The 13,771-nt window shown below is 42.5% G+C and overlaps 1 protein-coding gene across 6 annotated transcripts in view; it reads right to left on the bottom strand.

Annotated features, from left to right (window-relative positions):
- Positions 1-4,826, bottom strand: part of BST1 (bone marrow stromal cell antigen 1) — a 20,853-nt gene extending 16,027 nt beyond the window's left edge. For all 6 annotated transcript variants that reach the window (XM_081812580.1, XM_081812579.1, XM_081812581.1 and 3 more), the window contains exons 1-3: positions 4,550-4,826; positions 4,054-4,180; positions 2,247-2,382 (exon numbers count right to left, since the gene is read on the bottom strand). In XM_081812580.1, coding sequence (XP_081668706.1) covers positions 2,247-2,382; positions 4,054-4,180; positions 4,550-4,719 — 433 coding nt within the window. In that variant the 5' untranslated portion in view covers positions 4,720-4,826. The remainder of the gene's footprint in view (positions 1-2,246; positions 2,383-4,053; positions 4,181-4,549) is intronic.
- Positions 4,827-13,771: the final 8,945 nt, after the last annotated feature.

Below are 13,771 nucleotides of genomic sequence, written 5' to 3' on the forward strand. Positions count from 1 at the left end.
TTTTTTTTTTTTTTAAAGATTTTATTTCTTTATTTGAGAGAGAGAGAATGAGAGAGAGCACATGAGAGGGGGGAGGGTCAGAGGGAGAAGCAGACTCCCTGCCGAGCAGGGAGCCCGATGCGGGACTCGATCCAGGGACTCCAGGATCATGACCTGAGCCGAAGGCAGTCGCTTAACCGACTGAGCCACCCAGGCGCCCTTTTTTGTTGTTTTTTTAAAGATTTTATTTATTTATTCATGAGCGACAGAGAGAGAGAGGCAGAGGGAGAAGTAGGCTCCCAAGGAGCAGGGAGCCCGATGCGGGACTCGATCCCAGGACCCTGGGATCATGACCTGAGCCGAAGGCAGACGCTTAACCATCTGAGCCACCCAGGTGCCCACAAAAGACATTCTTATTACTCTTCATATTCCCAGGGTCTTAGGAGCTGTGTGCCAGGACCTGGGGACAACAACCGAATATTTGTGATTATACCATACTCTCCCTTCCTTCACATTCTTTTTCTCACACTCCACATGTCCCTGCTGCAGGGTAATCAAACAGATTTCCCAGTCACTGTCTATTGGATGAACGGCCACGTCCATTGACCCGGACCCTGAAATTTTCCCATTTCCCTCCCAGTGAAAGCCCTGTGCCCTCTGGCCCTCCTTTATTCCTCTAGCCTCATCGCCTACTACTTTGCTCTTTACTTGCTGCAGTCCTTGCTGTTCCTTAAATATTCCAGACATACTTCCACCTCAAGGCCTTTGCACTGGCTGTTCCCTCTCTCAGGAAATTCTCTTCCTCAACTCCGTCAGATCTTTGCTCAAATAGCTGCTCAGCAAGGCTTTCTCTGGACACTAATGTAAACCTGCAACACTGTCCTCCCTCTTCCTTCCCCTCCCAGCACTTCCTACCCTCTTTCCTGTTTTGTTTCTCTCTGTAGCCCATGGAATCTTTTTTTTTTTTTAAAGATTTTATTTATTTATTTGAGAGAGAGAATGAGAGACAGAGAGCATGAGAGGGAGGAGGGTCAGAGGGAGAAGCAGACTGCCTGCCGAGCAGAGAGCCTGATGCGGGACTCGATCCCGGGACTCCAGGATCATGACCTGAGCCGAAGGCAGTCGCTTAACCAACTGAGCCACCCAGGCGCCAACGGGTAGTGAGCATAAATGCGGTGCCCGTGGAATCTTGGGGCAGACTGTTTGACTCGCCTGTGTCTTGTCTTATCTCCCCATCTATAATGTAAGGATGGGGTATTATTTTCCTGTTTTATTCTCTGCTGTGTTCCCGCTGCCTAGAGGCACAGAGTAGGCACTCGTAGTTGGATAAATGAATGAATGGAGGAGAATACACAGAAATGACCTTAGGCTAACTTTTAAAGTGATTCCAATACCCAGGCAGGGAGAATCTGCAGTTTTCATGAACGGAATACCTCCTCCTACCTCCTCTCCTGCTCACCCTTCAAGACTCATTGAGAACCAAGAGCTGCTGGGAAGCTTCCCAGATACCCCGGTCTGGGCTGGTGTCTGTGTTACTGCTCAGGACCTGGGCTTTCCTGCATCAGAGCACAGCACGTGAGGAAATGCCCCTCACAAAGCTGTAAGCCCTCCGAGGATGTCAACTGCGCTAGCTCCAGCTCTCAGAAGGATCTGGACGCATGAGGAGAGTTTTTATTACCACCAGGCCAGCCCTGGTGACTTTCACTGTGATTTTAATCGCAAAGTATCTTCTGGTATTTGGAGTGGCATTTAAGAGCAAAGGCTTCAGAATTCATCAGAAGAGGATTAACTCCTGGCTCAACTCCGTCAAGTGATTTAACCTCCCTAAACTTCAGTTTCCTCTTCTGGAACAGGAGAATCGTGAGGCCGGGTTGGGCAGGGCTGGGAGCACGTGCTCTGGAGTCAGACAGTCTGACTCTGCCGCCTCCTAGCTGTTCACTCCTCAGGAAGTTTCTTAACCTTGCCGTGCCTCAGTTTCCTTATTTATCACAACAGAGATTAGGAGAGGACCTATCCCTTGGGGCTGCTGCAGAGATTAAATTAGTTAATATGTATCAGTATATGCTTAAAGAGTACCCAGCAAAAGATAAGTGCTTTCTCTCTATTATTGTCAGCATCAATTATTATTACTACCACCTACCTCAGAGTATTTGGGGGGAATCAAATGAGACAAATGCGTAGGAAAGCATTTAGCACAAATGACAAATGCAGAGCATCAACTTAACTAGGAGCTCTCACTTTCCCTGTGATTTGTCCGGGAGTCTTACCGGAGGCATTTTCCTGTCGACACCAGCTCAGAAAATCACCAATCGTCCCGTACAGAACATTGCACAGAGGTACCAAGCGACGGGCATTCTCTGAATAGCTAGTGACAAGGAGGTGGTTGTCTTCCCAGAACAGGGACTAAGGAAAAACAAACACAAAAGTAACATGAAAATGAAATCAAAGCAGATTTTTTTTCAGTCAGGCAGTCCATATTTATTCAACTCTGACTTCTCTGACAACAACTGAACTTTCTTTTTCTTTGTCTTTGCTTACCCATTCAGAGAGTGCCATGATCTCTCCTCCCATCGTTCCAAGGGTCATGCACAGGTTAACAAAGTACTTTCTCAGTAATAAATATATATATTTATCCCTGGATTTAAAAAGAGATCAAAGGACCTGGGTTCGAATCCTCACTCTGTCATACACTAGATGTGTGATCTTGAGCAAGGCATGTCATAGCCCTGTGCCTCAGTTTCCACATCTGGAAAATGGGGAGCATGAGCCCTTTTTCTTCTTCCACAGCTGTGTTCAGGAGGATACGTCACCACAAAAAGCACTTTGGGGAGTGTAAAATGCCTCAGAAATATGTTACTTTTATACTGTATTTTACAGTTTCCACTATAATGCTACAGTGTTTTCGCACAACAGTAAATATAAATAACAATATCCCTCCCATGATCTCATCAGACCCTCAGTAGTCCAACTGGGCTATGCCTAGACTGGAAGCTTCCCGAGGATCAGGGCTGTTTTGTTCCCCATTGCAAGCATCCTCAAGCCTTAGCACAAGGTCCAACACGTGGAAGTAATTATTTACTGAGTTCATCAACTAGCACCAAAATCTATGAAAGAAGAGAACAACATTTAGGGTTCCTCTTTTTACTGGCAGGAGGCAGCAAGTTGCAAAATGCAAAATATCCTTAAAAATCATTATTTTCAATCTATTGTATCTCGGAATCTTCCAGCTCCATTTACAAATTTAAAACAACAATGTTAAGATTTTTTCATTTGGGGGCACCTGGGTGGCTCAGTCGTTAAGCGTCTGCCTTTGGCTCAGGTCATGATCCCAGGGTCCTGGGATCGAGCCCTGCATTGGGCTCCCTGCTCAGCGGGAAGCCTGCTTGTCCCTCTCCCACTCCCCCTGCTTGTGTTCCCTCTCTGTCAAATAAATAAAAATAAAATCTTTAAAAAAAAAAAAAGATTTTTTCGTTTGCAAACATCAATGTTACCTGATTTCACAATGAAAAATCGGGTTAAGAATTATGTTGTCAAGAAACAAAACAAAGCATCTGACTTTCTTTAAACTCAAGGTATTGTTCTAAGCAAACATTTTATGTAGATTTTCTCATTTGTTTTCATTTTATTAGAACTCAGAACAAAGACATGTAGTTTGCTTAAAGAAACTGGTACTGAATAGACAGAACCTTCAGGTCCCTTAAAAGGAGGGACTGGTCTTCTGGGAAGATACTGAGGTTAAGGCTCTTCTGAGTCACTCAAAAGTTCAGGCCTTTGGGGCCAGTTAGGACACAAATTATTCAGAATTGGCTAGGGGCAGAGGCCCAGGGGAAAGGTGTGGCAAGGTCCTAACATAGTGATTCCCCACACAAGACTTGTTGATTTAGGAAAGTTCCTTCTGCCCAGACAGGCAGGAGACCCAGAATTACCACTGAAGACAAAGATGCCTTCCCACCAGAGAACTCAGGTGAGTTTGCTGCTTGATTTTTTGGGGAGACTGAAACAGGTGCCCGCAGGGTCGCAGACACCTGGCCCACGCACCATCCATCTCTATAGAGACGGAGAGGAATGTTTTACCTTGTCTCTGGGAATGGAATGTCTGGAGAGGTTAATAAGAAGGTCGTAGTCGGAGGGAAATACGGAACAGGGATCCTTGTCCAGCACCACTTTAAAGGCTTCCCAGATAGCTGTGCAGTTCTTGTCCCTGTGCAGCGGCATACATTAAAAAAAGAAAACCAGGGCGCCTGGGTGGCTCAGTTGGTTAAGCGACTGCCTTCGGCTCAGGTCATGATCCTGGAGTCCCGGGATCGAGTCCCGCATCAGGCTCCCTGCTCAGCGGGGAGTCTGTTTCTCCCTCTGACCTTCCCCCCTCTCGTGCTCTCTCTTTCTCATTCTCTCTCTCAAATAAATAAATACAATCTTTAAAAAAAAAAAAAAAAGCCCCACCTTCCCCCGCGCACACCTCTCGGGTCGAGATCCTCTACCCCCACACACCCCTACCCTTCAGCCTCCATCTGCCCCTCCCGACACCCTCCTCCCTTCTAGACCTCCCCGCTTCCCCCGCCCAGCTCACCGCTGGTCCGGATTCATGAGGGCCACGTACTCCGCGCATCGGCCCAGGATGATGCTCTGTAGGTGCGGTGTGGTGCCCTCCCCGCGCCACCGGGCGCCCCCAGCGCCCGCAGCGCCCGCGACCAGCAGCAGCAGGAGCAGCTGAGAAGGCGTGAGCCCCTGGGCTGTCATCGCTGGCGACTTTGTCCCTACAGGTCCGTGCCTCACTTCTCATCCCGCACTAAGGCGACTCCCTCCAGAGGCGCTGCGCAGTCCTGCACTCCAGCACCACCCCCTGGCTTTCTGCCTCTGCTAGCTGCTTCAGTTCCAAGATTGGGACTTCACTGGCGATAAGATTCTGGCTCTTGGCTTTGTTGTTGTTGTTGTTGTTAAGATTTTATTTTTAGGTAATCTCTGTAGAGATTACTTGGGTGTACCAAGGTGGGGCTCGAATTTACAACCCGGAGATCAACAGGCCGCATGATCCAAGGACTGAGACGTTTTTGTTTTTGTTTTGATTGAAGTATAATTATCACACAGTGTTGTACAGTTTCAGGTGTACAACGTAGTGATTGGACAGTTCTATACATTACTCAGTGCTCACCATCTGTCACCATAGGTTATTATATTATTGACTATATTCCCTATGCTGTACTTTTCATCTCTGTGACTTATTTTATAACTTATTTATTTTATGTACCTTTTAATCCTCTTCAGTTATCTCACCCATCCCCCACCCACCTACACCCGGCAACCACCAGTTTGACAAACTAACAAACAAAAAACCTAGCTCTTGGCTAATATTGGCCAGAGTCCAGGAGGAAGGAGTCCCCACAGAGGTGAAGCTGGGGAATAGGTGAGGAAAGTTTAGTCATCAAAAGAAAGATTTTTCTGGCCCCAAACGGACACCTTTGACAGATGGCCTCTTTTCCACCAAAGATGAGTGGGTTTTGTTTTCAGGAAGTAATAACCACAAAACCTAATATTTATTGAGCTGCTATTATGTGCCAAACACTCCATAAGCAGTAGTCAATTACTTTTTATAACATCCTCCCAGTTGGGTTTATCATCCCCATTTTACGGATGAGGAAATTTGGGGAAGTTAAGTAACTTGTCAGAGGTCATAATCTCCCTTCCAGATAGATGCAAAATCCTAGAGTCAGTTCAGAGAGCCAGGGACACCAGAATTGCGCTTGGAATTCTGGAGGCCCTTATCCTCAATTCTCACAGCAATGATAGCTGTGAACTCTGAGTGCCGAAGGGCAAGCATTTGGTAAACACGGGAAGCTGGCAAGATGTGGGGGTTGGTGGGTTCTATAACATTTTATGTGAATCTTTCTCTTTTTATTTTTAAAGTTTATAACCCAGACCCAGTCTCCTGTCCAGCCCTCCCTGACTCAGTCCACTTTCCAGATTAAGCATTTTTGTTTCAAAAGTTTTTTGCATTTACTTCCATGTTTGCAAATAACATGCCTATATGCTGTTTTCTTGATGTTTCCTTCTTAGATTCTATTCTTTGACTTCCTAGGATGGAAAAGGAAATTTTATATTTAACCTCACACATCCTCAAAAGGCATCCTTCTGTGCCTTTCATCATCCTTAGTGTTTTATCTCAAGCTTTAGATCAGTAACAGTATTTACATTATTATTGATGGGGTTTTGGAATATAGGTGAGGTTCAGTGGGGTGGAGTCCAAAGCCGAGGACTAAGAAAGAATTCTTGAGACATCTTTGGTGCAAAATGGTGGTTTATTAAACCACGGGGACAGGACCCAGGGGCAGAAAGAGCTGCTGCCCCAGGGTTGTGAGGTTGTGAGGGGTGGCTGATTATGTACTATGGGGTGGAGGAGGTGAGGAAAAAGGGAGGTTTCTGAAAGAACTTTCAGATGCTAAAGAAGACTCACAGGAACCAGAGGCCTTGCCATTGTCAAGTTAAGGTTGTTTACCCCTCTAGTAAGGCATTAACATTAAGATAGTTGGGAACTGGGGCACCTGGGTGGCTCAGCTGTTGGGCGTCTGCCTTCAGCTCAGGTCATGATCCCAGGGTCCTGGGATCGAGCCCCGCAACATCGGGCTCCCTCTCAGCGGGAGGCCTGCTTCTCCCTCTCCCACTCCCCCTGCTTGCGTTCCCTCTCTCGCTGTGTCTCTGTCAAATAAATAAATAAAATTTAAAAAAAAAAAACAAGAATGCATTTCTTAAAAAAAAAAAAAAAGGCGGGAACTTCCTGGAGGAACATTACACTCTGCCCACTTCAAGTATGTCAAAGGGCTGCAGGTTATAAAGACATTTTTTTTTATATATTTATTTGAGAGAGAGAATGAGAGATAGCACGAGAGGGAAGAGGGTCAGAGGGAGAAGCAGACCCCCCGCGGAGCAGGGAGCCCAATGCGGGACTCGATTCCGGGACTCCAGGACCATGACCCGAGCCGAAGGCAGTTGCTTAACCAACTGAGCCACCCAGGCACCCGGTTATAAAGACATTTAATTTTATTTACATTCCCTTCTGGAAGCTATTGCTAAGGCTTTTCTAAGTAAACTGAGGAAGACTCAGGTCTTGCAGGATTGTGATCTGTATAAGTTAACTATTTGTTTTTCCTTTAGGACAGCCCGGAGTGCCTGAGGAATGTCACATATATCCCATGGGGGGGGGGTTGGGGGGTGTCAGCTTCTGCTTTGTCCTCAGCTTGCCTTCTGTTCCCTCATCAGTTATGGCCTGTGAATATTATTCATGACTGAGCTTGTGGTATTCTATGTTTCCTTTCTTGTAAACTTATTGCTTACCCTAGAGGTAATAATTAATCTCCCTCTCCCTCTTCCCCCCTTTCTTTATCACCACCTCCCCAGGCTTATTTGTTTGTGTGCTTGGTATTATAAGTACACTTATGATTATGGTCAAATTCTCTGCAACACATGTGAATTTCCCAAAGCATCAGCCTGTATTTTAGGTGGTTTGATTTCTTTCTTTTTCTCTCTTCCTCCCTTTCCTTCCTTCCTTTCTCTCTCCCTCCCTCTCTTTTTTTCTTTCTCTTTCATTTCTTGGAAACACCCTTCCTAGAGCTGTCAGCACAATGAACGGAAACTAATTATTAGAATACCAAGCACACAAACAAATAAGCTTGGGGAGAGAAGGGGGTTGAGGTAGGGGAGACAATTATTACCTCTGGGTAAGCAAGAAGTTTACAGGAAAGGAAACAATCATGGAATATTGTAAGATCAGCCATGAGTAATATTCACAGGTCATAATAATATGAATGCTGATTACTGATTGAAAGCTTGTATCTAAAAAATAGAACTCAACAACTCAAAAATAAGAAGAAAAGCAACACAAATTTTAAAATGGGTGAAATAGTTGAACAGATACCTCACCAAAGAAGATACGTCCACTACAAGGTATTTACCAAGAAAAAGATGAGAACATCTCTACCGGGGCGCCTGGGTGGCTCAGGTGGTTTAGCATCTGGCTTTGGCTCAGGTCATGATCCAGAGTTCCTGGGATGGAGTCCCTGCATGCAGCTCTCGGCTCATCGGGGAGCCTGCTTCTCCTTCTCCCTCTGCCACTTCCCCTGATTGTGTGCTCTCTTTCTCTCTCTCAAATAAATAAAAGCGTAAAAAAAAAAAAAAGAAAACGTGTCTACTCAAAGACTTATACATGAAATGTTCATTGAACTTAATCCGTAATAGCCCTAAACTAAACAATGTAAATGTCTAACAAGAAAAGAATAAACAAATTGTGATCTAGTCATACAATGGAAAACCACTCAGCAATACAAAGGCATGAACTACTGATACACTGAAGCATCTAAACGTATATATACTGAGTGAAAGAAGCTACAGGTAAAAAAAGGCATATTTTATTATTCCCCTTATAGGAAGTTCCAGGAGGCATAGGATGCTGACATATATAGAACTGGGGGAAAGAAATTTCAGATGGTGCCAATTGCTTGAGCAAAGGCAGAATAATGGGAAAGCATGGGGCTTCTCCTGGAAAAGATAAAAAATTAGTTTGATTGGTAAACAGAGTGCAGGTTGAGACTTGCCGGGAAAGCTAGGGTCATATCTCAAAGACCTTGAACTCAGTACTAATCTGGACATTGTTTTCTTGAACATTAAGAGCTTTCAATAATTCTGGACTTCCTTATTAAAGATTTTGTCTTAGGGGCGCCTGGGTGGCTCAGTTGGTTAAGCAGCTGCTTTCGGCTCCAGTCATGATCCCAGGGTCCTGGGATCGAGCCCCGTGTAGGGGCTCCTTGCTCAGCAGAGAGCCTGCTTCTCCCCTGCCTGCCGTTCCCCCTGCTTGTGCTTGCTGTCTGTCTCTCTCTGTCTCAGTCTGGTTCTGTGTCAAATGAATAAATAAAATCTTAAAAAAAAAAAATTTTTTTTTTGTCTTAGGGGCGCCTAGATGGCTCAGTCAGTTAAGTGTCTGCCTTTGGCTCAGGTCATGATCCCAGGTTCCTAGGATGGAGCCCCACATCGGGCTCCCTGCCCAGCGGGGAGCCTGCTTCTTTCTCCCTCTCCCTCTGCCCCTCCCCTGATTGCACACTCTCTGTCAAATAAATAAATAAATCCTTAAAAAATTTGTCTTAAAAAATAATAAAATTAAAAATAAATAAAGTTATCTCTTTTGTTGGTTGGCCTTCTTGGTTGCTAAAGGATGAAGAGAGATGAGGCATTTGAAGGTCTTAGAATAGGGGCACCTGGGTGGCTCAGTCAGTTAAGCATTCAACTCTTGATCTCAGCTCAGGTCTTGATCTCAGGGTCACATGTTCAAGACCCACATTGGAGGTAGAGTTTACTTAAAAAAAAAAAAAAAAGTGTGACTCCAAATGTGGAGCCATAGTCCCAGAGAGTACTCTCAGTCCAGAAGGCAGAGGCATGTGCCATATAAATTATCCCAAGGCTTTGAAACCTAGTGGAGTTTGCCTAGGTGGACCTCTGAAGGTGATTGGATGGTGACTCATTTTTGTCTCTCATTTTCTCCCTTTTTGAATGGGAATGGTTGTGACTGTTACCTAGGTCTGTCCCACCACTGTATTTTTGAAGCACAGAACTGACTTTCTAATTTCACAGGTCCACAGAGGATTTTGCCTCAGGATAGATTATACCCAGATCCTGTACCCACACCTACTTTAGGTGATTTAGATGTCAGATTTGAGCCTTGGGGCTGGTGAGACTTAGATGAGATTTTGAACTTGATGTTGTAATGGGCTGAACTTTTGGTCACTTCAGGAGAGGTGAGTGTATTTCTCATGCAAGATTGGTATGAGTCTTTGTGAAGAGTGGCCTGTGATAGGTTGAGTCCTCTTTTCACTACCCAGATGTCCAGATCCGAATTCCTGAAACCTTGAATATGTTGCCTTACATAGTAAAAAGGATTTTGCACAAATGACATATACTGACAAAAGACACAAGATCTCTGGGTCAGAAACAATTTATTACTCATAGCAAGAAACCCAGCCAGATCAGTATTGTTTGTCAGTTCCCCATACCCCAGTTCCCACAGCATGACATGGTAAGGGCCAGGTGTTACCTCTGCATCATGCAGTGGGTTGCACCACAGAAGACTAGGGTGTTATGGAGTTGCTGGTATTTGAAGAGGGGAAGAAGGCTTTATCTTTACTTCCCTGGGTGTCTCTAGCTTCATGATCCTAAACTGACTCCCTTTATAAACATCCTTAACTTGGATGCAAATACCTTCATTCATTAGATCCACACTGAACAGACAAGTTAAATATTCATGGAGAATTGTCTTCCAACACTTTATTTCAAGCACAAAGAAAGCAAGAAAGCGGGGGGGGGGGGGGAGTGATTACCTTCAACAGAATACAAAATATGGAAAATCAAATATTACAATAATGCTAAGTGTGGTGGCTGATGGAAAAGAATTGCTAACCTTTATGATTTTAGAGAAAGCCCTTGCCAAAAGAAACATCACTTTAAAAAAATCACTCATTGGAGTCAGTGAATACATAAAGGCAGAAGTTGAAATTAGTTTGAGAAAGACATATTAAGCAATTTAAGTTGCTTAATTATCAGCAACAATGCGAGGAAGCTGTATCAATCAGTGCATATTCGGATACTTACAGAGGTTATCTAACAAAATCAGATTTTTAAAATGTAAAAAAGGCTTTGCCACACATTTAATAATTATTCCTGAGAATATGACCTCAAGTTCAGATGTTAGAGTCCATTATTTGTTAATCAAATGTATACTGAATACCCACTTACTATGTATCATACAAAATGGACATGAACTCTGCTCCTGTGGAGCACTCATCCTAAGGTGGCAGACTGACAGAACTAGTAATCAAATAATTAAAATATTACAAATGATATACTACAAAGAAATAAAGGGAATAATGGGGAAAAAAACCTACGGTGGTTAGGAAAATCTTCTTTAGGGAAGTAGCATTTACTTCAATTTATTCTCAAAATATCAGTCAGTGCGTCTATTTATTTATTTTTAAGTAAACTTTTCACTCAACGAGGGGTTCAAACTCACAACCCTGAGATCAAGAGTCAGATGCTTCATGGACTGGGCCAGACAGGCACCCATGGAGTGAGTCTTTTTTTTTTTTTTTTAAGATTTTATTTATTTATTTTGAGAGAGAGTGCACGAGTAGGGGGGGAGTGCACACACAGAGGCAGAGGGAAAGAGACTCTCAAGCAAACTCCATGAGGAGCACAGAGCCCAGTGTGGGGTTTGGTCTCACAACTCTTGAGATTATGACCTGAGCTGAAATCAAGAGTCGAATGCTTAACCGACTGAGCCACCCAGGCACCCCTGGAGTGTCTTTTAAGACCTAATTCAGTTAATGTATTTCCTCTGCATAACCCTTCAATTGCTCTCCATTTCACTGACAAAAACCCAGAGGCCCTATGATGGTCTACTGAGCCCCTCATGATTTGGTCCTCAAATAGTTTCCTGATCTTCTTTCTTATTACTCTTTCTATAGCACTTATCTTTGAAATATTATAAGCCTTATTTATGGTCTCTCTCTCCCTGCTAGAACATAAGTTCCACTATAGAATGATCTTTGCTTTCTTCATTTTGTATCTCAAATGTCTCTAAAACAGTTCCTGGACTCTAAGAGAAGTTCACTGAATTTTTGTTCAATGAATGTAAAGTTACATTATGATTTTATTAATATTTAAATGTAACAAAAATAAAAACAAAGTTATCTCATACAATGCTATATTAACATCTAAATACAACGTAGGAAAATGTCACAAAATAAGAAACACAAAAACAAAAACCAGGTAAGATTTATTTAATGTGATGGGTGTGCTTGCCTGTTCATAAGTTCATCCCAGTCTGGACCACAGGAGGACAAGGCTACCCGCATACCTGCCGCACCATTCAACCCATTTCTTTCCTTTGGTTTTAACTGGGTTAAGACTGAAAACCCTAGCTCACACAAGCTAGTTGTTGTGAAAGGTAGTAATAGTGGGACACTCTTTCTACTTAGCAGAGGGAAGTCTTCCTTCACCTTAATCCAAAATGCTGATAAACTTAATGTTTCATAATCGCTCTTCAATGTATATGAAGAACTGAGCTGCAATAATTCACTCTCTTCTTCAGGCACCAAGTTTAACTCAATTATTGATTCTGGGTTTCGAAAAGCAAATGGGTCTTTTACCCAGCAATTTTCTCTTAATATTTTAAATTTCTCTTCTGAGAAGAAATGGTTAAAAGTTTGAGACAGAGAAGTGAGATGCAACAATATCTCTAATTTTATTTCTTTCAAAATGTTTTCACTAATAATATTCTCTTCAATATGTTGCAAAAATCTTGGAAACATGTAGTAGCTAGGACGGTTGCTTTTCAGCCTCGCTTGCCATAACAATAATGTCTTTCGGAATCCCTGGATACATTCGACATGTTGGAATATATCACTATTTTTCCCCTGTAGTTTTAAACTCAGTTCATTAAGAATGCCAAAAATATCAGTTAAATATGCCAATTTCATTACCCAAATATCATCTTCAAAAATACTTGCCAAATGAGATTTTTTTTCAGTAAGAAAAATGTGAATCTCATTCCTGAGTTCATAAACCCTGCTTAGTATTTTCCCGTGAGACAACCAACGGACTTTGGTATGATATAGTAAGTGGGTATGATTAGTTCCAATCTCTGAACAAAATGTTTCAAGAAGCTGGTTATTTAGTGAGCTTCCTTTAATAAAGTTAACCACTTTCACTGCATTTTTCAATACTTCCATGAGATTCTGTGGGATTTCTCTGGATGCTAAAGCTTCACGATGTATAAAACAATGATTCCACACAGTACCATTATTAGTAACTTCTAGCAATTTTTTAATTACCCTGCTATGTTTTCCCGTTATGCTTGCTGCTCCATCACTTGTAATTCCTTTGCAGTTTTTCCAGTTTAATTTATATTGACCAACAATGCACTTTTCTAATTCTGTAAAAATATCTAATCCACTTAGATGTGAGGTTATATTTAAACAACACAAAAAATCCTCCATAAAATCATCTTGCCACGCATATCTGACATAAACTAAGATTGTTGTGCAGCTCCCCATATCAGTGCTTTCATCAAGCTGGATTGCAAAATCTATACCAGACTGCAACCGAGCTAGAAGCATTGTTTCTAAATGTTCCGCAATAGTACAAATGCGAAGAGATATTGTGTTATCACTAGATATCGTTTTCAATTTATCAGCTGATTTGTCATCAAAAATTGTACGTACCATATCCAAACATGCTGGAAGAATTATTTTTTCAGCAGCTGTGTGAGCCATTTTCTCTTTTGCTACCCGATATGCAACTAAGTATGATGATAATAAGGCTTTCTCACTAATGGCGGTAGAACCACCAAGAAATTGTGTTGACGACTTTACATCTTTTTTCTTTCTTTGAAAATATTCAAGAGGCTTACCAATAAGTTCAGCATGCTGAGTTTCTAAGTGTCTTTTTAATTTTGAAGGTTTTAAGCTTTCATTTGCAAGAATATTATTACAAACAACACACTGAGGTCGGTCATTTTCAAAGGGTTTTTCACATTTGATAAAACCGTATTTTAAATAATCTTCATTGTAACGTCTTGCACTTACTTTTTTCTTTTTGAAATGTGGCTCAAACGAAGCTGAAGATTGCAAATCAGAGTCACTATTTTTCTCAGTATTGTCACTATTCACATTTCCAGATACAGCAGATGAACTTGAACATGCTTCTGCATATTTCACTTCATTTTTCCTCTTTCTTTTAAAAAAGATATGATCCA

Source organism: Leptonychotes weddellii, chromosome 2 (genome assembly GCF_054177405.1).
Source record: "Leptonychotes weddellii isolate Sample4059 chromosome 2, ASM5417740v2, whole genome shotgun sequence".
In the NCBI taxonomy this organism is placed as follows: domain Eukaryota; kingdom Metazoa; phylum Chordata; class Mammalia; order Carnivora; family Phocidae; genus Leptonychotes; species Leptonychotes weddellii.